Source organism: Phoca vitulina, unplaced genomic scaffold (assembly GCF_004348235.1).
Source record: "Phoca vitulina isolate PV1807 unplaced genomic scaffold, GSC_HSeal_1.0 scaffold13, whole genome shotgun sequence".
NCBI lineage: Eukaryota > Metazoa > Chordata > Mammalia > Carnivora > Phocidae > Phoca > Phoca vitulina.
Genome location: NW_022589716.1, coordinates 13370727 through 13395000, shown reverse-complemented (window position 1 = coordinate 13395000; position 24274 = coordinate 13370727). Strand labels below are relative to the sequence as shown.

The 24274-nt window shown below is 37.2% G+C and overlaps 1 protein-coding gene across 1 annotated transcript in view; it reads left to right on the top strand.

Annotated features, from left to right (window-relative positions):
* The window catches only part of ERC2 (ELKS/RAB6-interacting/CAST family member 2), a 959419-nt gene that overhangs the window by 332448 nt on the left and 602697 nt on the right, over positions 1–24274 (top strand). The window contains exon 7 of the mRNA XM_032412144.1: positions 4407–4574. Coding sequence (XP_032268035.1) covers positions 4407–4574 — 168 coding nt within the window. The remainder of the gene's footprint in view (positions 1–4406; positions 4575–24274) is intronic.

The window sequence follows — 24274 nt, the reverse complement described above, 5'->3', positions numbered from 1 at the left end:
TATACCCAAGAGAAATAAAAATGTTATGTCCACACAGATTTGCATATGAATGTTCTTAGGAGCATTATTCATAATAGCCAGAACATGGAAACAACCTGAGTGTCCCTCAGCTAATGAGTGGATAGACAAAATGTGGCATATGCATTCAGTGTAGTATTACTCAACAATAAAAAGGAATGATGTACAGATAGATACTACAACATGGATGAACCTTGAAACATTGTGCTATGTGAGAGAAGCCAGTCACAAAGTATGTATAAGATTCCATTTATATAAAATTCCTAGACTAGATAGAAAGTAGATTATTAGTTGCCTAGGGCTGGGGGTAGAGGATGGAGAATATGGAGAGTGATTTCTGCTTTACTCTTTAAGCAGTTGAATTGTATGTCATATAAATTATATTTCAATAAAGCTATTTAAAAAGGCAGCTAATGGAAAAAAGTCCCATTACCTATAAAGGAATGAATTTGGAGTGATAGCTTGACTTCTTAATAGCTTCTGTTAGCCAGAAGATGGCTGAGAAAAATATCTCTTAACCTAGAAAATTAATTTTAATACTGAGCAACAATATTTAAAAAAAAATGAAGTTGAGATAGTTTTAGACAAAAATTGAGTTTGCCACCAACAAAATCCTACTAAAAGAAATTTAAATGATTCTTTTTAGGCAAAAGGAGATTTCTGACAATATCTGAGATGCAGGAATGAATAACAAACAAAGCTTGTGACAAATGTGGGGGTAAATCTAAACAAACATGGACTGTAAAAAAGTAATGATGAGTTAAAAACAAAACAGGGAAGAAATGAAATACATGACAATAATGTGTATGTCAAGGGGATGGTGGCTGAACTTGAAGTGTCTCAAGATCCTTCTATTATTCAGAAAGAATGTAAGCATAGATTGACTTTAGACTTAGGTAAATTAAAAATGTAAGCATGCTATACTTTCTAGGGTAGTAACCTAAAGATTAGAAATGAATGAAATAAACATAAAATAAATATAAATAAAGGTATAACTTTTAAATGAGTAGAGGCAAAAAAATAGAATAGGAAAAAAAGCCATTCAAAAGGCAAGAAGGAAAAGAGAAGAAATAGAAATGGCAGTGTATTTAGAAAGCACAAGTAAGATGGTTGAAATAGAATCACATATATCTGTAATGATAATAAATGCTCCATTTAATTTTATCAGACAGGGTAAAAGAATCTAGGTATATGCTATTTACAAGAGACATCTACAACATAAAGTTAATGATACATTGAAAGTGAAAGAAGACACACCGGCCAAATATTAACTGTGAGAAAGCTGTCGTAGACTTTATGGCAAGGAAACCATTTTCAAGCCAATAAATATAGACTATTGCACTCAATAATTTTTGGATACAAATTCTTTTCTAGCACACAGTACACAAAGTACATTTATGATAACTGATCACATACTCTGTCATAAAGCAAGATACCAATTTCAAATAATTAGTATCAAACAGACCTTATTCTCTATTCACAAAGCAAACAAGCAAGAAAAAACACAAAGATAGCTAGGAAACATCCATGTATTTGTAGAGTAAGAAGCATACTTCTAAATTATTTGTGAGTTGAAGAATAGATAATAATGGAAATCAGAAAATGTTTACGATGGAACAATAATGTCAATACTACATATCAAACTAGTGGCATCAAGCTAAAATGATACTGACAGGGACATTTATAGTCTTAAGACATATGGAAAGAAAAAAGAGTGAAAATTAGTGAGATAAGTATCCAAGTTACAAAGTTAGGAAAAGAAAATAGAATAAACCCAAAGAAAGTAGTAGGAAGGAGATAATTTTAAAAATAAGAGCACAAATTAATGAAATAGAAAATAGGAGTGTTTGGGACACCTGGATGGCTCAGTCTGTAAGCATCTGCCTTCGGCTCAGGTCGTGATCCCAGGGTCCTGGGATCGAGCCCCACATCAGGCTCCCTTTGCTCCTCCTCCCTGCTTGTGATCTCTCTCTCTCACGCTCTCTGTCTCTCAGGTAAATAAATAAAATCTTTAAAAAAGAAAGAAAATAAGAATGTTAGATGATCAACATAGCCAAAATTGGCTCTTTGAAGAGATTATTGAACATGACATGCCTCTGCTGAACCTCATCAAGGAAAAGAGAATAAAATTAAAGAATATTAGAAATGAATAGAAGACAGTCATAGATGCCATAGGTATTGAAAGATAAATGGGTTTTATGAAAATTTCCTGCTCAGTAAAGGTGAATATTTAGATAAAATGAAAAATTCTTAGGAGAAAAAAACTTACCAAAATTGACTGAAATAATTAGAAACACGACTATTCCTATAACCATTAGATAGATGAAGTAAGTAACAGTCTTTGGAGAAAGAAAATACCAGCTGTAGATGGTTTTACTGGTGATTTCTAATGAATGTTAATGGGAAGAAAATTTCAGTTTTACACAAACCATTTTGGAACACATTAAAAGAGTGAGCACTCCGTTTAGAAGGCAAAATTGGTAATAAAACCCAACAAGGACAGCATCAAATGGGAAAATTACAAACCAGTCTTATCCATAAACATAGATGAAAGATCCTGACAAAATATTAGTAAGCTGAATCCAGTAACATATAAAAAATATAATACACCATGACTAAGTGGGGTTTTTCATAGTCGTTAAGGAGAGCTGAGCATTTTAAAAATCCATTAATGTAATTCATTACAATAACATATTAAAGGTGAAAGTGTGATAAATCATGAGAAGCAGAAAAAATGTTTATTAATATTAAACATTCCTTAATGATTAAAAAAAAACAACTCTTGGCAAAGTTGTAATAAAAGGGAACTTTCTGAAACTTAAGAGTTCCTATAAAAAGCTAAAGCAAACATCAAACTTAATGATGAAACATTGAAATTCTTCCCTTTAAGCCCAGGAACAAGATGAAGGAGCCACAGTTTCTTTTAGGCCTCTGTCTTTCTGCATGGCCTGTCCATGTGGCTGATATGGGCTTCTTCACAGTATGATGGTCAGAAGGTGGTTGGACTTCTAACATGGTGGCCGGCTTCCAGCTGGAGGAGGCTAAATGTGCCTGTCCTCCTACACACAAGGGCCAGAACTGACACTTTGGCTGCATTTACTAGTTGAAGCTAGTCACAGTTTAGCCCAGGTTCAAGAGGAGGGTAAACAGACTCCACCTCTAGTTGTGAATACAGCGTGTGTGTACAAGTAGGAAAAACTTGGTGGCAGGCATCTTTGGAGATCATCTATCACAACTATCAGGCTGGTAAAAATGTGGAAGTCTGGTGACATGAGATATTGGCAAAGATGTGGAGTGATTGGCATACTTACACACTGCTTGTGACCCTGAAAATGAGTATAACAGCACTGGTAAACATTTTGGTGTTACCTAGTAAAGTTAAAGATGTGCATACTATGTAGTCCAGCAATTTAACTCCTAGATCATTTTTGCTGTGTGTACCAGGTGATAAATATAGGAATGTCCAGAATAGCACTTTTTGTTCTAGCAAAAAACCTGGAAACAAACCAAAATGTCTATTAATAGCAGAATGGGCAAGTAAATTGTGGTGGAGTCTTACAATGGAATTCTGTACTTCAGTGAAAATGAATAAATTGGATGTACAATAACATGATTTAATCTTCAGGACATAAGATTGAGTAGAAAAAAGCAAAGTACTAAAAAAAATACACAGAACAAATAAAGTTGAAATGCAAAAAATATATGTAAAAACAAGCAAGGAAATGACAAACACACAATTTAGGGTGGTAATTATTTCTGAAGGGGGAGAGGAGATAGAAATGGTTGGGACATAGATAATTCTAATGATCTTTTTTGGTGACTCGAATGATGGATGTTTCTTATATTATTTTTCCTTATACTTTACATAACTTTATGTTTTTTGTGTCTTCTCAGTATGTAATATAAACAAAAAACCATTAATGCTTACTTTTTTTGGGTGGGGGTGAGGATTCTTTTTTCATCAAATGATTGCCTTGAATGATCATTTCCACTGTGGAGTAGCAGAGAAGGACCAGGGTATGTCTTGGATTAATTACCTTTATTAGCAACCTGTTGACCTTTCTTAGGATCATGGTGAATAGTCTATGTTGTTTCATGGATGAGGAGTAGGTCTGGCTAGGAAGCCTTCATTCCATTGTGAACTTTGGTTCTCAGTGGGGTGGAAGGTCAGTTTGCTGAGCTTACCTGTTTTCTATACTCTTGGCCCCCTTTATAGAGCCTTCCCAGACCCATAAGAACTTCCAAGGCCATCTTTTTAAGCAAACTCATGGCTTGCCTTGTTGGATTAATGATCATTGGCTATTGAAAATTAAAAGAAATCAGCAGTTCTCAAACGTAAAGAGTAGAAACTGTGGCTTCTAATTTCTTGCAATGTTGTTGTTTCACAGATTGATCAACTGAAGCAGGAGCTTTCAAAGAAGGAGTCAGAACTTCTTGCCTTACAAACAAAGCTTGAAACCCTTAGCAATCAAAATTCAGATTGCAAGCAACACATTGAAGTGCTTAAAGAGTCGCTTACTGCCAAAGAACAGAGGGCTGCCATCCTTCAGACCGAGGTAAGGCACTGTTTCACGATTCCAGGCAGCAGACGTTGAGTCGATAGAAAATATCCTACCTGGACAGCTTTCTTTAGAAGACCCCTTATCCAAACCCTTGGGGCCAGATGTGTTTTGGATATCAGATATTCCAGGGACTTTGGAAAGGTAAGACCCATATCACAGATTGCATAACACTCCCAGTGTGTGTACAGCAATACCCTGTAACAAATACATGACTATTTGTGCAGAAAAAAAATTCCTCACACTAAAGTAGGATAAATAAAGACTGTATAAGTAGCATCCTATTAGTTCATGTCAGGTTGTGCCACCAAAAGAGTTTGTTGCACACTGGAATTTTTTTTTTTCATTTTCAGAGTTTTTTAGATTTGGGAACCATAAATAAATGGTTGGATCTAGAATGGTATTATCAAAAATCATAAAAAAGTCGGAATGTCATCTACCTTACTTGCTGTGTATCTGTATAAGTCCCTCTCTGTGACTCCAGGGCTTTCTTACTACCTAAAGAGTATCCTCAATTTTCAAGATTCTTTTACCCATTGAAGAAAGTTGATATTGTATGAGTTTCTTAAAAGAAATGTTGGTTTATTTCTTCTTATTCATACTTAAAAGAAAACCAAATACATGTTACTATCCTATTTCCTTGCTTTTCGTCATTGGATTGTATCTTTGAGTGTGCCAAGAAAGGCAAAACACAAACTAGTGATGTAAGTAAAACAGTTGCCAGAAAATAAATTATTGCATGTGGACAATAGCAAAGAATGTGGTGAATCTCCCTGATTTTTTGTGTTAAGGTAGTATGTTATGTGGGTTACCATAGGAGAAAGCAGTCTAGTTGAGTTACATGTTTTCTCTTGTGCTCTTTAAGCCATGTCTTTGTATATGTTTTTGGGTCTGTGGGGAGGTTTAGATTTTCCTTGGAGTTAATGGGGCCATTGAGTAGGCCTATTCCCTCAGTCAAGGTGCAGCAGAGTGTCCAGAGGTGAAAGGAAACAACTTCCCGATTGGGTGGGTCTTGGCATGAATGTGACTCAGCCTCTATGCACTTGACACTGGCTCATAGGCAGTTATTAGATCACTGCAAACCAAAATGATCACTTTGGCCTCGATGTAGATATCTCACATTTAAGAAATACCATGTTCAGTTCTGTATAGTTTCATTGTGAATTTGGAAGCATGAATATTTTATTTTGCACAGCAAAAATTTGAACTATGCCATAAATTGGATGACAGCTTGTATCTCTTTTTGAAGAGGCTGCAGTGAATAGTATGTAGAACAGTGCTGATACTGTAGCCACTAGCCACATATGGCCAATCAAATTTAACTAAAATTCAGTAAAATTTAAAGTGTAGTTTCTTAGTCACACTAGCCATATTTCAAGTATTTAATAGTCACATGTGGCTAGTGACTAGTGTATGAGAAAGCAAGCTATAGAACATTTCTGCTGTCTAGCACTTGTCTAAATAGGGATTAAAAACTATGGCTTATGGGACAAATCCTGCTTACTGCCTGTCTTTATAAATAAAGTTTTATTAGAACACAGCCACACCCTGTCATCAATGTATTGTCTTTGGCTGCTTTTGGGCAGCAGCAGCAGAATTTAATAGCGATAGAGACCATCTGGCCCTTAAAGCTGAAAATATTTGCTCTCTGGCCCTTTACAGAGAAAGTTTGCCAAGCCATGGCATTGTGATTTTGTGGGAAGAGGGTTGAGTGGGAATTGAAATGTCCTCTCTCTAGCAGTCGTACTCTGAACAGGGCCAGATCGTTTGCTGACCCCTGTTGTAGAACAAGGTTTAAGTTTATTTTCAGTGGTTATTCACAACACACAGTTGTCTTGGGTTGGCAATAATACCTGCATTACTAATAAAGTTAGTGTAATTCTGTTGCTGTGTATTAGGTAGAAGGAAATTTGAGAGGCAAGGCAATCTGCTGTGGTATTGCTTGAACTGGGAATTGGGCTTCTTGATGGTTCCTTTCTAGCAAGCAAGAAAGAAAAGTCAGCTCAAAAAAGCTTATTACCTTCCTGTCATTACCTTACGCTGATGAGTACTGTATCCCCTGGCCTCTTTCCCTTTCCTTATACTCTCCCCTGTATTTTACTCTTCTCAAATTAATGTAGTCCAAATCAGACCTATACATTTTTCATGAAAAAGACAGTGGTAGCATTATGTGGATAGCTTCCGTCCCATGTTCAATAATTAAAATGACCCAATAAAGAGATGGTGCTTTGAAGTAGAAAAAATTATTCTGTGTGTGCAGAGAAAGTGAGAGGATTTTCTAGTTTCCTGCTTTGAAGTTGGGAGTGGGAGATTAATGATTTTATCAGCTGGAAACATCCAAGGCAATTTCTTTTGCCTTTTTTTCTTCTTTTAAAATCTTTGTAAATGGAAATGGAGAATGTTACCTAATGATGTCTATCTCTTAGGGGAAGCAATTGAGGTTGAAATTAGCTCTAATTGTTGGATCATAAGCAAAGGATTTTTGGCAGCAGGTAAAGTACATTAAAGTGATTTTCCCACTTCTTTGAGAAACAGAAATAAGAGTCTCCCTACCTAACATGTTGTGGGTTAGTGGGTGAGTCAGTGAATGAGATATGTTATGTTTTGTCATCCCCTACAGTGAAAGACCTGAGTTTACACTCATATGAAAGATACGGTGCTCATTCTGGAGGAGGTTATAAGTGATAGTTCCTTCCGGTTAGATTCCTGAGTCATTCCTGAAAGCTCTTGCCAAAACTGGAGGGCCGTCCCTAGAATGGGAAGAGCATGTTGGTTTATCTGGAAAATCTGTACCATCAACTGGATTTTGGCTACTCTTAGAATATGGTATAAAGGACAGATGCCACTGGCTTAAAGGTTCATCTGTGCAAGGAAGGCTTTTGCTACCAGGAGATTTGCGTTTAGGAGGTAGTAGGATGAAGGGTGGGACGAGGGGTGGGAGGTAAGTTGTCTGGGTTTGTGGCTATGTGGCTTGGCTCCTGGATTGGTTTGTTTTAACTTGTACAAATGCCCAGACGCTTTTTGACATGTGTGCAATAAATCAATGGAATAATAATTACACATATACAGAGATATACCACATAGCGCTTAACATAACATTTTACTTTTTAAAATAGCTTCAAAGGACCCCGAGGCCAAGTTTCTTATTTTGCTACTTCCTTGATGTTTTCTACGTACAAACTTACCCCATCCACCAACACATTAATTCCGTGGCAATAGAGATAATCATGAATTGGCTTTTTTAGGTTCTTGATTTTTCTGGATTTCAGTGAATAATTACCAACATATCCAGAAATTAGGAAGAAGAAAGGCCTAGCTATTGTTCTATGATCTGAAGTAAAATGTATGAAGAACATAGCATTTAGAAGTGGGAGATGTATGGACATGCCTTTGCCTCCCCATTTCATAACTGCAGTATGAATAAGACTTAAACCTGTCTGAGCCTCCATGTCTTGATCTATGAAATGTCAGTCACTTTGCCAGCCTGATGCATCTATGTGAAAAGTGCTTTGACTCCAGGGAGGGGTTCCAGTTGTAAATTGTGCTATCATCATTGCTGTTGTTATTATTATTACTATTGTATATCAGGGGTGTTTGGGGAATCCTCTACCTCACTTCTTTTCTTACCATGCATTCTGTGCGTTATGCCTCTGTCGGTCTCCTTTGAACTTGTGTGTCTGCATTTACCAAGCCAAGACTTTTATATTTTAATTGGGTTAGTTTTTTATGTCTTAGAATGATACAGAGAAATGAAGAAAATGTGGAAGTGCCATCTATTTTGTTCTGTCCCCATATTAAGAGACTTCCTTCGGTTTTCTGGCAGGTCCACTTTTCCCCAGCCCAGCGTGATTTCCAAACTGCTGGCATGGCAACTCTTTTGCATGTTTTCTGGAAGATGTGTTATATGACAGTGGCATATAATGCTTGCTTTTATACTCATTTCTGTTCCAAATAGATCTGGGAAGAGTTCTACTTGTTTAAAAATAAACACTTGAGAACCTATTAACAAATATGTAGGGGTTTGTGTTCATAATGGCAAGGGGCAACATATGTAGGTTAGGTTAGTCACAGCTCCATAGCAAAGGTCCATAACATTTTTGTTTTTATTTTTTAAAGATTTATTTATTTGAGATAGAGAGAGTGAGAGAGTGGGGAGGGCGGGAGGAGCAGAGGGAAAGAATCTGAAGCAGACTCCCCACTGAGTGTGGAGCTGATGTGGGGCTTGATCTCATGACCCTGAGATCATGACCTGATCCAAAATCAGGAATTGGACCTTTAACTGACTCAGCTACTGAAGCATCCCTTGTTTTTGTTTTTAAAATGTAATCAGTATAGAAGAGAACTTCATGCAATCTATAGGCTCATTCATTAGAAAAATTTACCTTGGCACACATACATTTATATTCACTTGCAATCATGTATATAATTTTAGGCAGTTTACAGATGCTCTGAAGCATTTCCAAGAATTTCACATTGAAGATCCCTGCCCTGTAGGTTTCGTGCATTTTTTCATTCAACACACAATTTTTGAATGACTACTATTGCTGGATATGATGCCTGCCTTTATCTAGCCAGCACTTCATTGGGTATATGGATATATGATAGAGAACTAACTGATTTATACTACCATGAATGCTCAGTGATTTCATTATCACTGGTTGACAATAATTCCACATAAAATCTTAATTGGACTTCATCGTCCTTCTATTGTTTAAAAGCAGATAAGTAAAGGAAGGAAAGAAGATAAAAAGAAATACATATTTAGTTCCTTTGAAGATAAAGCATGCAAGCTGTATGAAATGTCCATTTATATCTCATATAATTGAAGGCTAATGTTGCTAAGGTGATTACTCTGATAATGTTAAGATTTTATGTTTTGAATAAAGGTGGTCCTTTTTGAATCCACACTCAAGCAACTTGGCTTTCCTTGAGAAAGGGAATGGTATTTATGGGGTTACAGACACTGCTGGATTATTTTACGAGTTACTGCATCTACTTAGAAATGCTTCAATCTGCTGTACTTCAGACAGACTCTTCCCTCAACTTGTCTAAGTGAATGAGGTGTCATTTGATAATATTTTATTGAGCATCTATCATGTGCAAGGTTCTGAACAAGGTGGGACCCATAATCTCATGAGCTCTTGGTCTTGGACTTCTTAATTTAATTATCTTGCCCAAATGTCTACTGAGTGTCTTGTGGCTGCTATATTGAGTTTCAGGAGATATAGCTAAGTGTTTCCCATGTGATACTTTATCTTAAACTTGACTCACAACTTGTGGAGCTGGTATTATTATTATTATTTTTTAAAGATTTTATTTATTTATTTGAGAGAGAGAGCACATGAGAGGGGGGAGGGTCAGAGGGAGAAGCAGACTCCCTGCTGAGCAGGGAGCCCGATGCGGGACTCGATCCTGGGATTCCAGGATCATGACCTGAGCTGAAGGCAGTCGCTTAACCAACTGAGCTACCCAGGTGCCCATGAAGCTGGTATTATTAACCCCATTTTCAAGATGAGGAGGTAGAGTCTCAGAACTTGTTTAAGGTCATACAATGGTGAGTCACAGGGCCTTGGATTGCAAAACCTGAGCTCTTAACCAGAAATCTAGTGCTTTTCATAAGGGCTCCCATGGACTGAGTGTTTTTTTGTGTCAAGGAGCTGACATACATTGTCTCATTTAATCTGATGGCAAAGTTTTCGGCAAGTTTTATAATCCTGTCTTAACAGGTGAGTTCACTGCTGTTCAGTGCTTACTAGGTAAAACCCTGTATTGGCTATGAAGAGTTAAGAATGAATACTTCTGGGTGCCTGGGTGGCTCAGTTGGTTAAGCGACTGCCTTCGGCTCAGGTCATGATCCTGGAGTCCCGGGATCGAGTCCCACATCGGGCTCCCTGCTCAGTGAGGAGTCTGCTTCTCCCTCTGACCCTCTTCCCTCTTGTGCTCTCTGTCTCTCATTCTCTCTTTCTCAAATAAATAAAATCTTAAAAAAAAAATAAGAATGAATACTTCTGTGACTTAAATCCTCCTAGTATCACTATGGCTATAATAACTGCTACATATTGGCCATGATAATGAAGGATATTGCCCAAACTCTTGGGAGGGAACAATTTTTTCATGAAGTCTAGAATCCTGGTATATTAAGAAGAATTTATTATATAATACTTACTTTTTATTTCTTTAAAGATGTTTATGATTATATGTACATACCTATACTTATGCATGCATGCATACTTTATTAAAAAAAAAGCAAAAGAATGGACAACAGTACCTTACTGTATTTTCTCTTTGTGTTGGAAACTCAGATATCTTTAAATTGTCTATGATATACACATGTTATACATTTGCAAGGTAAAAAATTAAGTGCATTTTAACAGAAGGGGTGATGATCATTTCTTCAGGGAGATTGTTTCCTCAGCAAGGTGCTGCTGGTGGAGTAGGAGGAGGTGTTTTCTGGGCCTGTGGTGGCATTTTTGGTCAGTGAGTCATGGATGTTTCAGTGTGATAACACAACCAGAAAGCAGACTTGGGCTGTCAGTTTTCAAGGTGGATCATAAAACCAAGCTTTTGACAATGAAAATATTGTTACATGGAGAAAAGAACACAGTTTACGACTCTTTGTTTCTTGGTTTTCTGCACTGAGGTGGGCCTTCTGCCTCATTTCTTGACGAGGCCCAGACTCTTGGGTATACAGGTCACTGTGACAAGGAGTTGGGAATGCTTTGTGACCTCCAGGGACCTTGGGACTAGATGCATTCATACAGGGCTTTGCAAACTATTCCAGATATTTAAGGGACCACTCTTCTGAACTCACACGTTTTGAGCAAAGGAGTGTTTTTTTTTTTTTAAGTGGGTAGAAATAATATTTGCCACAACATATAAGGTGGGATTTACAATCAGTGCTCCTTTACTTTTTTAAAATTTAAATTCTATTTAATTAACATATAGTATAATATTAGTTTCAGAGGTAGAATTTAGTGATTCCTCAGTTGCATATAACACCAAGCGCTCATTCCATCAAGTGCCCTTCTTAATGCCCAACACCCAGTGCTCCTTTCCTTTTAACAGTAATTTCAGTTTTCCTTCTGCCTCCTGCTGTGGTTGACTGGCAAGCAGTGAAGTCCTTTTTAATCACTTCTGTCCAGGCTTCAAAGGATATTTGAAATGACCTTTTTGAGATAGACTTTTGTTTAATGAACATCATCATCATGGCATTTAAAAGTGAGGTGTTTCCTTCTAAAAAGTCAGTAGCATATGACAAAACCAGTTTTTAGGACTGTCAGATTACCCCAGTTCTGTGTTAGGGTGCATTGTTTCACTTTCAAGACTTGCAAGGAATGTGTTTAAAATTAATAAATTAAGGGATTTGGTGAAAAAAATATACAAAAGAAAATCCTGGTGTCACTTGTATTTTTCCATTCTAATCCTGTTGTTGGCTTCACATTTTAAAATGTTTTTATTTGACTGGGAAAGGCATCATTTGAAATTTTTATTGATAACACTCTTAACTGCAAGAAAAAGACATAAACTTGCAAAGCTGTAACTATCATGGTGGCCACAATTGGGAGGTCTGCAAAATGGTTTATTACCAGTAGAAAAAAAGCTGTTGGGAACCACAGTCGTTATAGGGTCACCACCTCTGTTACGTGCATTTTATTTTTTTCCCTTTTCATTTTGAGGGTATTTATGATGGCAGTGCCAAACTACACACTTTTCCCTCCCCTAATGTCTGTGGGCTTTGTTTTGATTCTCTCTTTATTAATGATGTGAAAACTTTGGGGTTATATAAAAATGAGCTAAGGTCAGGCTTTGCAGGCCCCAGAATGCTGAAAATGTCCTTGTATCTAGCTAGTGAAGACATTGTTTAAAGGGGCCACATTTTACTTCCTAAGATTTTTAGCTGTTTTGCAGATTTTAGATATCCGGGTGAAATGTGCAAGGCAGCCTCATACTCTTGCTTTCTTAAGGTAAAACATAAAAGACCTGTGGTGGAGGAATTAAAATGTGTTATGGTTGTTGGCCGCAGTTCCATAGCAATTTCTGGTCTATTAAAGGATGATGCAGGTAGCTACAGACATTATTGCATTCCATAGGTCAAGAGCCTAGTACTTCTGTTGTTACTGTTGTTCAGGCTTTCAGAGAATGCCTTATTTAACACCTTGTTAGTATAAAATTGCTTTTGACTTTATAAACACAGGTGTTCAGTTTGAATCTTAATGAACTGTGAAATAGGTAGATGTCTAAAAGGAAATTCTATAAATTGTGAACATGGCTCTGTCAGCACGCTAAATGGATTAGGAAAATTCACTGTCTGCCTTGTAACTGAACACCAATGTGATGCGTGGGCATGAATCAGTCCTGAAAAGCCAATAACATGGAGGGAAATGTAGAGCCTAGGAGATGTTGACTGTGTGGGTTCCCCTTACCACAAATGAATGTTGATGCAGAAGGCTCTGAAATCAGAATGGCTATTCAGAGGACGGCCAAGAAGGGGTACATATGAGCAGACAACACAGAATTTATAGAGTAAAACCACAAACACCTTATTTTCCATTGTACTAAAATAATGATATTTTACAATACTCATTTTGTATGTAATTCTGCTTTCAATTTTATATTGTTACTGCAGCTCAAATCTCATTATAAGTGTTCCAACAAAAATTCCTTTTTAATCAAAAACTTTCCAATCCTTAGCCCATTGTCAACTTATTTTGAGCAACTTATTTTTCTAGTGAAACAAAAGAATTTGGCTCTTCTTTTTGAGTTCATTGGGATGTTATTTGACCTGTGTGGCTAAACATGTAATTGAGATAACTGAATCATTTTAATTTCTATATTAGATCCCTTCATAATCTGCATCTGTTATTTTGGAATGTAGAGATATGGAGTCAGAGCCCTTTATATTCTTTGAAACAAAAGAAATAGATCACTAATACTTTTGTTTGGTTATGTTTTTGTTTGAAAAAGGCATTGTCTATACTATATTAAGCTGCAACTGGAAGTGACAATATCCAATTAACCAATCCTCTATGGGAAAGTACATGTGCTCTGGTAAGTGTTGTTTACTGGTGAATGGTTTGTAGGAAAAAAAGAACGTATTTCTGTCATGTCTGTGGGAAGCTGACTTGCCACTTTAAAAAGGAGATGACAGAATTTAGGAGGAGGGAAATTCAACAAAACTCTCACTGACCTCCAAGCTCACATTCTTTCTCTCTTTTTTTGGTATGAATTTTATGGAAAACAGAATTTATTAAGTACTTCCATTCATTTTTTTTCCTTTCGGGGGCACCATTTAGAAATAACCAGTTTACATTATGATTATGTTCTCCTGACACTGGACCCACATTTGTAACACTTGCCTCTATTCCTCTGGAAAAGGCTAACATTTACTGTGGTTGGGTTTCTTTATGTGTATATTTACATATCAAACCAAAATGTAAAGAGTGAAGTTAAATTTCAGGGCTTCTGCAAGAATCTTTTACCCATTTTCATATGAACTTTATTCTTTTTAAAATTAAATACAGAGATTTATTCCATACAGACATATACTTTCCCTCTCTTGTTTTATTTTAAAAAAAGGAGAGAAAGAGAATACAACTTGAGGTAAAAAGTTGTGTAGTTGAGGATCACTTTAACCGTAGAAGTTTGTTTTTATTGCAAGCATTTCTGTCTTGAAATGTATGAAATTTATTTTCTTGCAATTATTTTGTATTTTGTTTTCTTATTTTCAAATGTAGTGATTTCTTAAATCCTTATTATAACAGAATGATGATAAAATACTACTTGGCAGTTGTTAATTTGAAACTGGACAGATCCTAAGTTCTGTCATTAAGACCTCGCCAAATGTGAAGGAAAAGAGAAGATCTAACTCCTCATTTACTGAGTGTGACTCCTTAGCCTAGTGCCAGCAAATCTGGGTGTTCGCTCTCTCCATAGTGATGACCACCTTTGACAGCTCTTCTGAGGGCAGTACAGGAAGAGGGGAAAGGCGTGACTTGGAGAACAACTCGGGACTGCCAGAGATCTAGAGCTTAGGATTTGTCAACTCTTCAACCTTACTCCCATCCAAAATCAAAGTGTGCATTTGTGGAAAAATGTACATGAATTTTTAAGATTTAATTTGGGAAAAATTTAATCATTTGCACCTTGCTGTGCATGCATGTATGTGTGTGTGTCTGTGTGTGTAAAAGAGAAAGAGACAGAGCACTAAGATACGAAATTTAGGTGTACAGTATCATTTTGGTAACCTTCTTTGTTGGATCTCCAGTAGGTTATTTACAAAGTACCTACTGTATTTTAGGCATAGTGCTAGGTGCCAGGAATACAGAAGTAAATAAGAGATAAGTGTTGCCAACATTATCACCCATAATGTGATTATTGAAAAAATTTTAAGATTATTTGTAGTTCCTTTTGTCCTTGAGCATTCACTAGGGTTGATTCATGAAAGATTCAACTTAGTGAATTGTTGGTTGCTTGACAGAACCCATAAAGACCGTGGGCATACAATAGGGCCTCTGAGTAATTCTGTGAAAGTACCTAACCAAAAGGAGAAATTATTTTAATGCTTAGAGCTTTTTTTCATTTACAAATCCTTAAATTTTCAAGGGTCACATTGTCGGATAAAGTCTCTTGATATAGATTGTGTAGGACACAAAAATATTATCTTATTCCTCAGGAACATTTTGGCCTAGCTGGGGTTTTCGTTACTGTGCTGCGCTTAGGTATTTATTTTATTCCTTTATTAACCTAATATTTATATAGAAGGAAAACTTCATCGCAGTATAAGCTTCTTATAGGAAAGGACCTTTTGCTTTTTTTTACTGGGGTATATAAGCTCTGAGAGCAGTGCCTAGCATCATATAGGAACTCCAAAAATGTTTGTTGGATCCATTGTTGCTCTCCTATATCATTGGAGGTATAGTGAGAAAATTAGATGAGATACTACATCACACTAGCAATGAAAGTATCCAGTCTCAGGTGATGCTTTGATATTAGTAGTAGGAGAAAACACTGATTAACTCCTCTATAACTTAGGTATGGGGAAAACTTTCCTAACTATGAGTCAATATCTGGCAGCATAATGTGTAAGATTGATAAATTTGATGACACAAGGTAAAGAGTTTTTGCTTGGCAAAAAATTATCAGGCAGGGTAAAAGACAGATAACAACTTGGGCTACATACATGCAAGCTGTGCTATAAATAAAGGGTTCGTATCCTTAATAAATAAGGTTTTTTAAAAATAGCGAACTGAAGAACCAACAACCCTATAGAATAATGGGCCTGATAGGTAGATAGTACACAGAAAAATAAATGTAAATGGTGCTTAATTTATGATGCTCAACCTGACACAGGATGAGAGAAGTGCGTATTAAATCTACATTGAAAAATAATTTTCACTTATTAGAATGGCAAAAATCCAAAGACTTGAAATGTACTCTATTTATTGGTAGTACCGTGGGAGTAACTAGCCCTCTAATAACAGTGCTGGTAAAAATGCAAATCGATATATCCCCTTTCAGAGGAGAATTTGGCAACATCTAGCAAATTATACACGTTTTACCTTTGACTGCAATCCCAGTTCTTTCCAGAATCTCTAGGTCCCAAAGGTACACTGGCAGAAATACAAAATATCAGAGACTGTTCACTGCAACACTATTTGTAAAAGACTGGGAACCACCAAGATGACTACCAGGAGGGGATTGATTGAATAAATCACTGTGATCCACAAAATGGATTACTTGTAGCTGTGTAAGAGATGAAGAATATCTCTATATACTTTTATGGAGTGACCTCTAGAATATATTGTTAAATAAAAAAAAAAAAGAAGGTGGTAAAAAGTGCAGAGGGTATGCTACTGTTTACCTAAGAGATTAAGGGAATGCAAATATATATAATATTATTTGTTTCACAGTAGAATGAGTGGACAGGGAGAGAACCCAGACTTCTTTGAATATATTTTGTTTTATAGATTTGACTTTGGAGCCATGTAAATATATAATTACAAAGCAAAATTGAATCTAAAAAGGTAATCCCTAAAAAGTTAAAAGGAAAATGAAACAAACAAACCTATCTATGTGTCTGAGTAGCAGTATAACCACAGAGAGAGGATTATTCCAAGTGGCTTTAAAACACAGTATTTTGAGTGTACATCTCTTATGGTATACAGTCCAGGACAAAAAACAATATGCAAAGAATCTTAAACCTTTTTCAGTAATTATATTATTGATGGTAATGTGGGTATTATTATTCTAAGGCAGGTGTGTGTGAAAACTGAGATAAAACAAATGAGTGTTTCTGTTTGTGTCACTGAGAGCTTAGGAGAAAAGAAATACAGTGCAAGACTGATGAAGTTAAGAAAAGATATGACTGTCGTCTTAGGTTGTGTTTCCTTTTTAACAACATATAGACTTATATAGATAAATGTTTTATATTTATATTCTAGCGATGACTCTGTAAAGCCCTAGAAACAAGGACCAATCTGGTAGCAATGAACATTCCTACTGTCAGATTTACTGCTTTCCATGAAAAGCCTTTGTAGAAATGGAAAAGTCTATGTCTGGGGCAGGGAATGATGCCTAGAACATCTTGTCATGCCAGAAAGTGGGGAAGCTATCAAAGACAGGCCATGTCAGAAAGACTAAGGAACGAATAAAAAAAGTTTACCCACTGGACAAAGAATTTGAACATCAATAACACATAAAATATGCTTAAATCCATGAGGTCAGAATGATAACTCTTAAAAAAAAAGCTCTTTTGTAGATTCTAGGGAACCAATATATTATTTCTGAAACTGGTAAATAAAGGAAAAGAAATGAGCATTTATTATAACTTTTTTCTAAACTGTACCTCAGAGTAAGTCAAAGAGTTAACAAAGAGAAGGTTCTCTATATAGAAGTATTCCAGGTAATAAATGAAGAATGCTAGACTAATCACCATTTTGCATCCTCTTATGATTTAAATAGTGGATCCTGGGGATTGAGTTTTTTTGTTTTGATTTTTGTTTTGTTTTGTTTTTTTAGAAGATTTTATTTATTTATTTGACAGAGAGAAACACAGAGAGAGAGGGAACACAAGCAGGGGGAGTGGGAGAGGGAGAAGCAGGCTTCCCGCTGAGCAGGAAGCCCGGTGTGGGGCTCGATCCCAGGACCCTGGGATCATGACCTGAGCGGAAGGCAGATGCTTAATGACTGAGCCACCCAGGCGCCCCTGGGGATTGAGTTTTAATGGATGTCACATCAAATAGTACATGCCTCCAGATGGAAGTACACTCTATTGCAATTAAAGTCTTGTCAAAAAAATCAAACCTGAATTTTACTGGAAAAAGGACGGAGAGGAACTTGGCAAACAGCTCCAAGGGCTGCAGTGGGCAATTTCCCCATCATGGGAAACCTTGGTAGGACAGATGACTGTTTTTGTTTTAAAACAACAACAAAGGTTTTCAAGGAAAAAGAGAAAGAGGTAGAGAGGGAAACTGTATATCAAAAAAAACTTAAGAGACATATCAACCAATCATAATGTATGAACCTTGTTTGGATCTTGATTCAAATAAGCGACATGGTAAAATTGTGAGCCACTGGGGGAATTTGTAGGTTAAACTGATGATAGTAAAGAATCACTGGTAAATTTTTCTAAGTATGATGGTGGAATTTTTAAAATTTAATATAGAATTCTTATCTTTTAAAAATACATACTAAAGGGACTCCTGGGTGGCTCAGCCTGTTAAACGTCTGCCTTTGGCTCAGGTCTTGATCTCAGGGTCCTGGGATTGAGCCCTGCATAGGGCTCCTTGCTCAGGGGGACGCCTGCTTCTCCCTCTCCCTCTGCTTGCTGCTCCCCCTGCTTGTGCTTGTGCTCTCTCTCTCTCTGTCAAATAAATAAGTAAAATCTTAAAAAAAAAAAAAAAAAAGTACTTACTAAGGCATTTACAGATGAAATGATACAATATCTGGTATTTGATTTTAAATAATTAGGGGGCTGGGAAGGGTGTGCGGTTGGGGTTCATAGAAGAAACGGGAGTAGTAGCCATGAGTGGATACATGTAAAGTGAGAAATGGGTCATGGGGATTCATTGTGCTATTTTTTGTGTTTTTGTATATGTTTGAAATTTATGTAAGAAAACATTGAAAACAAAATAAACAATAAATGAGTAGTGGCCTGCATAGGCTCTTTGAATTTCATTCCCAGTGACATGGTATGCCCCAAGATGTCTCCTACCTACCTACCCTGGCACATTATGTCCTTATGTATACAGATGCTTTTTCTTCTAAATTATTCTAAACTTGATGGTGACCCTGAAGATGATTTCAGACCTTTTACTGAATCAATGAAAGTACACTTTTTAGAAGGAAAAAGTCTTATTTTAACTTTTTCTAGTTTTTCTAAATCTTTGTTTTTATGAGAAGGTAATTTGGATGTAAAAGACCTAGAAAAAAAGCATTGGGAAATCTGATAGGGAAGCTGAATCAGTTGAGCTTTTTTATGTTGAAGCTTTGGACTCTTTTTTCAATCTAGCCAGTTCCTATAAGATTGCAGCTGGCTGATGTCAGGGACCTGCTAATGACTCACTCCATTTAGGCAGGGTTCATCCTCGAGAACTTCCCTGGAAATGGTTTGGGTTGCCAGGCACAGACCATGGCCACATGATTTGCGCTTGACATCATTTCTTTTACCCACATTAGTGGGTATCAGTCATCAGAGGATCTAATTTCTATTTCACACTCAGCCTAGAAGTTTAGAAGACTTTATTTTGCCTGCTTGGATTCTTCTATTCATCTTACAATCTCGGTGTTTTCTTATTAGTAAAAACATAAGTCTAGTTCAAGGAATCCTAAATATTTATCTTACATATTTTAGAAAGAAAAAGTATATAAAGAATGATATATAGGTGGTAAAACCTTGTTAATTTTATTCTTTCTTTGTCCCAGTTTTGAAACCTCTTAAATACTACAAAAGGAGAAGCACATTTACTATGGAGTGAATTGTTAGAGTGTGCGGGTGTGTGTTTTGTAAATTGAGTTTATCTAAATCCCAGTCCAGAAGAACTAAACCAGCTTTCTCTAGTCTTTCTCTAGAAAGTGAGTTTCAAAGTGATACCACATGTTGGGTACAATACCATAGAGCTAAGATTGTTATCAAGATATCTCAATGTATTGTAGAGTGAATTTGAGAACATAAAAAAAGAAAAGAATGCTCCTTTATGTAAGATTTGAGAGAGAATTAAGACATGGGCAATTTGAAAATATGTCTTTTGTTCAGTTTTAGAACTTGTATAGATAAGTTCTGGAAAGCTCATTTCCTTTCCACTCCCCCTTTGCTTTTGGACAAATTTCTCATCTTCTTTCTCCACGTATCTTTAGGTCCTGGCAGAAATCTGTTGCTGTTCATGATTCCTGGATTATGTGACCTTGATCACTTTCTCTGCTCTCTCTTAGCATAGTACTTGCATTGAGTTTCCAGAGTTGCTCTTTGACTTGACTGTGAGTTTCTTGAGGATGGAGCCATCCTAACTTGTATGTTTTCCTGCTTCTGCAAAATCTAGTTTTGTTCAGTTCTCTCTACTGTAGGTGTGGGTTTTATCAAAGAATCTTGACAAGGTTTGGGAAAGTTTCCCAGTCTGGGAAGATATTGTGTTGAGTGACCACTATGAGAAAGTGAATGTAGCTTTGCATTTATTTTCATTTTTATAGTACTTGGCTATAATGCCACTCTTTTAGAGAGAAATTATTACACAAAGTCTTATCCTGGGCATTGCACTATTTCCTAACCGGAAATTTATAATTCAAGTTAGCAACATTTCTAAAGCACATAGTCCTTATTTTTATTGGCCACTTAATGCTTTTACTGATGATAAACATAATTAAAGTGCTTTTCCCTTAGGTGCTTGCAATTGGTAAAATCAGTAGAATAAAGTTACTAATGCAGTTTGACACATTTTGCCAACAAGAAGTCTTATGTATTATTAACCATAACTAATAGTAGGATATCATATTTATTAAACATTTACCAGATGTCGAGCCCATTTGTGATGTCAAATCATCCTCATATTAGTCTTATGAGGTTGGTACTACCTGGTACTTCTGATAGCCTTTTTTATTTTATAAAACTTTTATGTGTATGTAGAGTGGATTTTAATAATTATCTGTAATACATATTGACTGAGAAACCTCAGGGTAGGTTAGATTAAGGACATTGCCTTGTCCTTAGGGTCTCCCTGTGTAGAGACTCAGAACCAAAAATAATATCATGGAATATGTTCAATAATAAAGGCAGAAACAGAGAACTATGAAATACCAGGAATTAACATGTCTCTGGGGGAGGGAGTCAGGACAGGTGTTAATGAGGAGGGGACTTTCAGATGGACCCTGAAGGAGGAGCAGTGTTTACTGTGATGGAAAAGGGGTGATGGAAGGGGTATTTGAAGCAGAAGAAATAGTGCAGAGGATAAAAGTGTGGCCTGTATGTACAAGGAACAGTGAGTAATTCTTTGTGACTGGTGTGTCCTGCTTGGTGTGTGTGTGTGTGTGTGTGTGTGTGTGTGTGTGTGTAGGAGAGAGAAATAGGGATGGGATGGGTAGATTGGCTGTATCGCATAGGGGTTGAGCTCATCGGTTTTGGGGTCAGAAACAAGACTGCTTTAGAGTTCCAAGTCTGTGTCTTTGTAGCTCGGTGTCAACTGAAAATTTGCTCATTCATTCATTCAACAGATATTCACTGATGTCTTCTATGAAGCTGACATTACTCTGTGTACTAGAGACAGAGCAGAGAACATAATAGGCAAAAATCCCTGCTACGATGGAGCGTACATTCAAGTGTAAATTTGGGCAATGGTGGTAGAGAAAAGAAACGTATATGAAAAGGACCTTTAACAGTAAGTATGCTAGATCAGATAGTGATCCCAGATGGAGGGAGGTACAAGTGTCCAGGCCCTCAGTCAGGAGTGAGCTTTGTGTACATAGAACAAAGAGAAACCAGTGAGGCCCAAGTAGAATGCATGAGAGGAGAGTAGGAGAAGGTGAACTTGGATAGATGGCAGACGCCAAGCCAAGGAAGGTCTTGTTGGCCACAGCAAGGAAATAAGATTGGGTTTATAGTGCAATGGGAAGCCACTGGCAGGATTTAAACAAGGTGGTAGGTGGTCTGATTTTCATTCCTAAAAGACCATTCTGGCTTCTGTGTGGGAATGGCCTGAGAGGCTACTGTAGACATCCTGGTAAGGAGTGATGGTAGACTGGGTCCAGTGACGGTGTGGAGGTGGAGAAAAGAGGATGATTTTGCCATCCATTTTGGAGGGATAGTTGTCAGGATGTGGAGGAATTGGATATGGATGCAGAGATAAAGAGTGAAGGAATTAAGGACAAATTCTGAGATTTGAGGTTGGACTAACTGGATGGGCAAGTCACTTGTCTCTTTGAATCCCAGAGAGCTGTTCCAAGGATTAAATGGGGTGGGAGAGTTATATGGAATGGTAGATGAGTTCACTAAATATGCTTTGTGCTCTCTTGGGGTGTTTGAACCCAAGATATAAAGACACAAAGCCCATAGAGTGGCAGAGATGTTGAGAGAGGGCTAAAGAGAAGGAACTTAGCAGAAGCCGTGAGGCAGCAGAACCTAAGAGCAATCAGAAGCCATGAGGTGGAGAGAAAAGGAGGGTATTGGTAACAGTAGAAGAAGCAGTGGCAAAGAGATTGAATTACAGGAGCAGTGGGTGTTTTGGCATCACTCCTGAGCCACCACATCTCCTTGGATATCAAGAAAGGAATTTCCATTCCCCCCAAGACCTAGCTGTACTGTTGCTCAACATTTTCTGGCCCTCCTTTTGCTCCCCATGAGCTTTTTTACCTGGAAAAGCCCAGAGTTGTCTACTCATCCAACCTGATGAGCCAAAATAGTACAACTGCACCTCTTTATTTATGTTGGAAGACACATATTTCTTTTTTAAAGAAGATTTTATTTATTTATTTATTTATTTATTTATAGATTTATTTATTTATTTGAGAGAGAGAATGAGCACAGCGGCAGGGGGAGTAGTGCAGAGGCAAGAGGGAGAGAGAAACCCAAGCAGACTCCATCCCAAGTGTGGAGTCCATCGCCGGGCTTGGTTCCATGACCCTGAGATCACAACCTGAGCCAAAACCAAGAGTCAGTCCCCCAACCAACTATGCCACACAGGCACCCCTATTTATTTATTAGAGAGAGAGAGCAGGAGGAGGGCAGAGGGAGAGGGATAGGCAGAGAGTCTGAAGCAGACTCGGAGCTCAGCCCAGAGCCCCATGCAGGGATTGAGTCATGACCCCAAGATCATGACCTGAGCCAAATCAAGTCGGATGCTTAACCGACTGAGCCATCCAGGTGCCCCACATATTTCTTATTACAAATGGATTTTTATTTATTTCTAAGTTATAAAGTAATGCAAAAATATATTTGTATTGTCAATTTAAAAATGTAGAATAAATAATGAAAACATAAATTCCTCTTCTATCTTTCTGAACACACTGAAGTGTGTCCCCTCCCCAGGGGTAACCACCCTTATAATTTAGGGGTATATCCTTCCAAATACTTTTCTAAGTAGTTACATACTTATCATGTAGATAGATAGATAGATAGATAGATAGATAGATATAGTTATTGTGGAATTTTCCAAACATAAATGAGATCATATTGGATATGGAAAACAATCGCTGTGTTTTTTCATTTACTGTTTCTTAGAGTTTCTTCTATGTCAGTGCACAGACCTGCCTCACTGTCCATGGCTTCCCATTACTCCGCTGACCATGCTTTAGTCAATCATTCCCTTATAGGTGATGAATTAGATTGTTTCCAATGTTTCTGCTATTACAGACTCATTTTTAAGTGGTGGGCTGTGATACTATGTGACCTTCCACCATTTGGGCAAAACCAAAGTAGTCTGGGTGAAGTTCTTTGCCATTAGGTGGCTGTGCAGTGCATCTTGGCCCTGGGTTGTGCTCAGTTGCAGGCAGAATCGATGGAGCTTGTGTGGGTTGCGAGTCAGGCACATGTGGCAGCAATTTACTTCATGTTCTGTTGCTGTGGGGAGTAATTAGGACGGGGGTGGGATGACAGGGTGAGACTCTAATGTTGCAGTCTCCTCAAGGAAAGCTCGAAGTAAACTACCCTGTTTATATTAACACCTAGTAAAAGAAAGTATTAACTTTGCTAAAATAATCTTCTAAAGAGACAAGTTTAATGAGAATATCTGAATTAAATTTAAAAGTTTTAATTAAACATGCAAAGGATAAATAGTATCTTCAAAGTTCAGCCTTAAGAAGTAATAACTATTTCTTAAGAAGGAAAATATTTAACTGCATTGCATGCCTGGATGTTTGATCTTTAAAAGTTGGAGCATTCATGTTTTTGAAAATTAATCTAAAAACACAAAGTAACTTAAGTCTTTAGGGCAGTCATAATTTGTATGGTTTCTATAGATAGATTCGTGGAAGCCAGGATTGATTGATTGATTGATTGATTGCTTTCTTTCTTTCTTTCTTCTTTCTTTTCTTTCTTTCTTTCTTTCCTCTTCCTTCCTTCCTTCTTTCCTTTCTTTTTTTTTTTTCAGAGAGAGTGAGAGAGAGAGTGAGCAAGAGCCCACGAGTGGGGAGGGAGGGACAGAGGGAGAAAGAGAGAGAATCTTAAGCAGGCTCCATGCCCAGTGTGGAGCCTGTTGCAGGGCTTGATCTCAGGA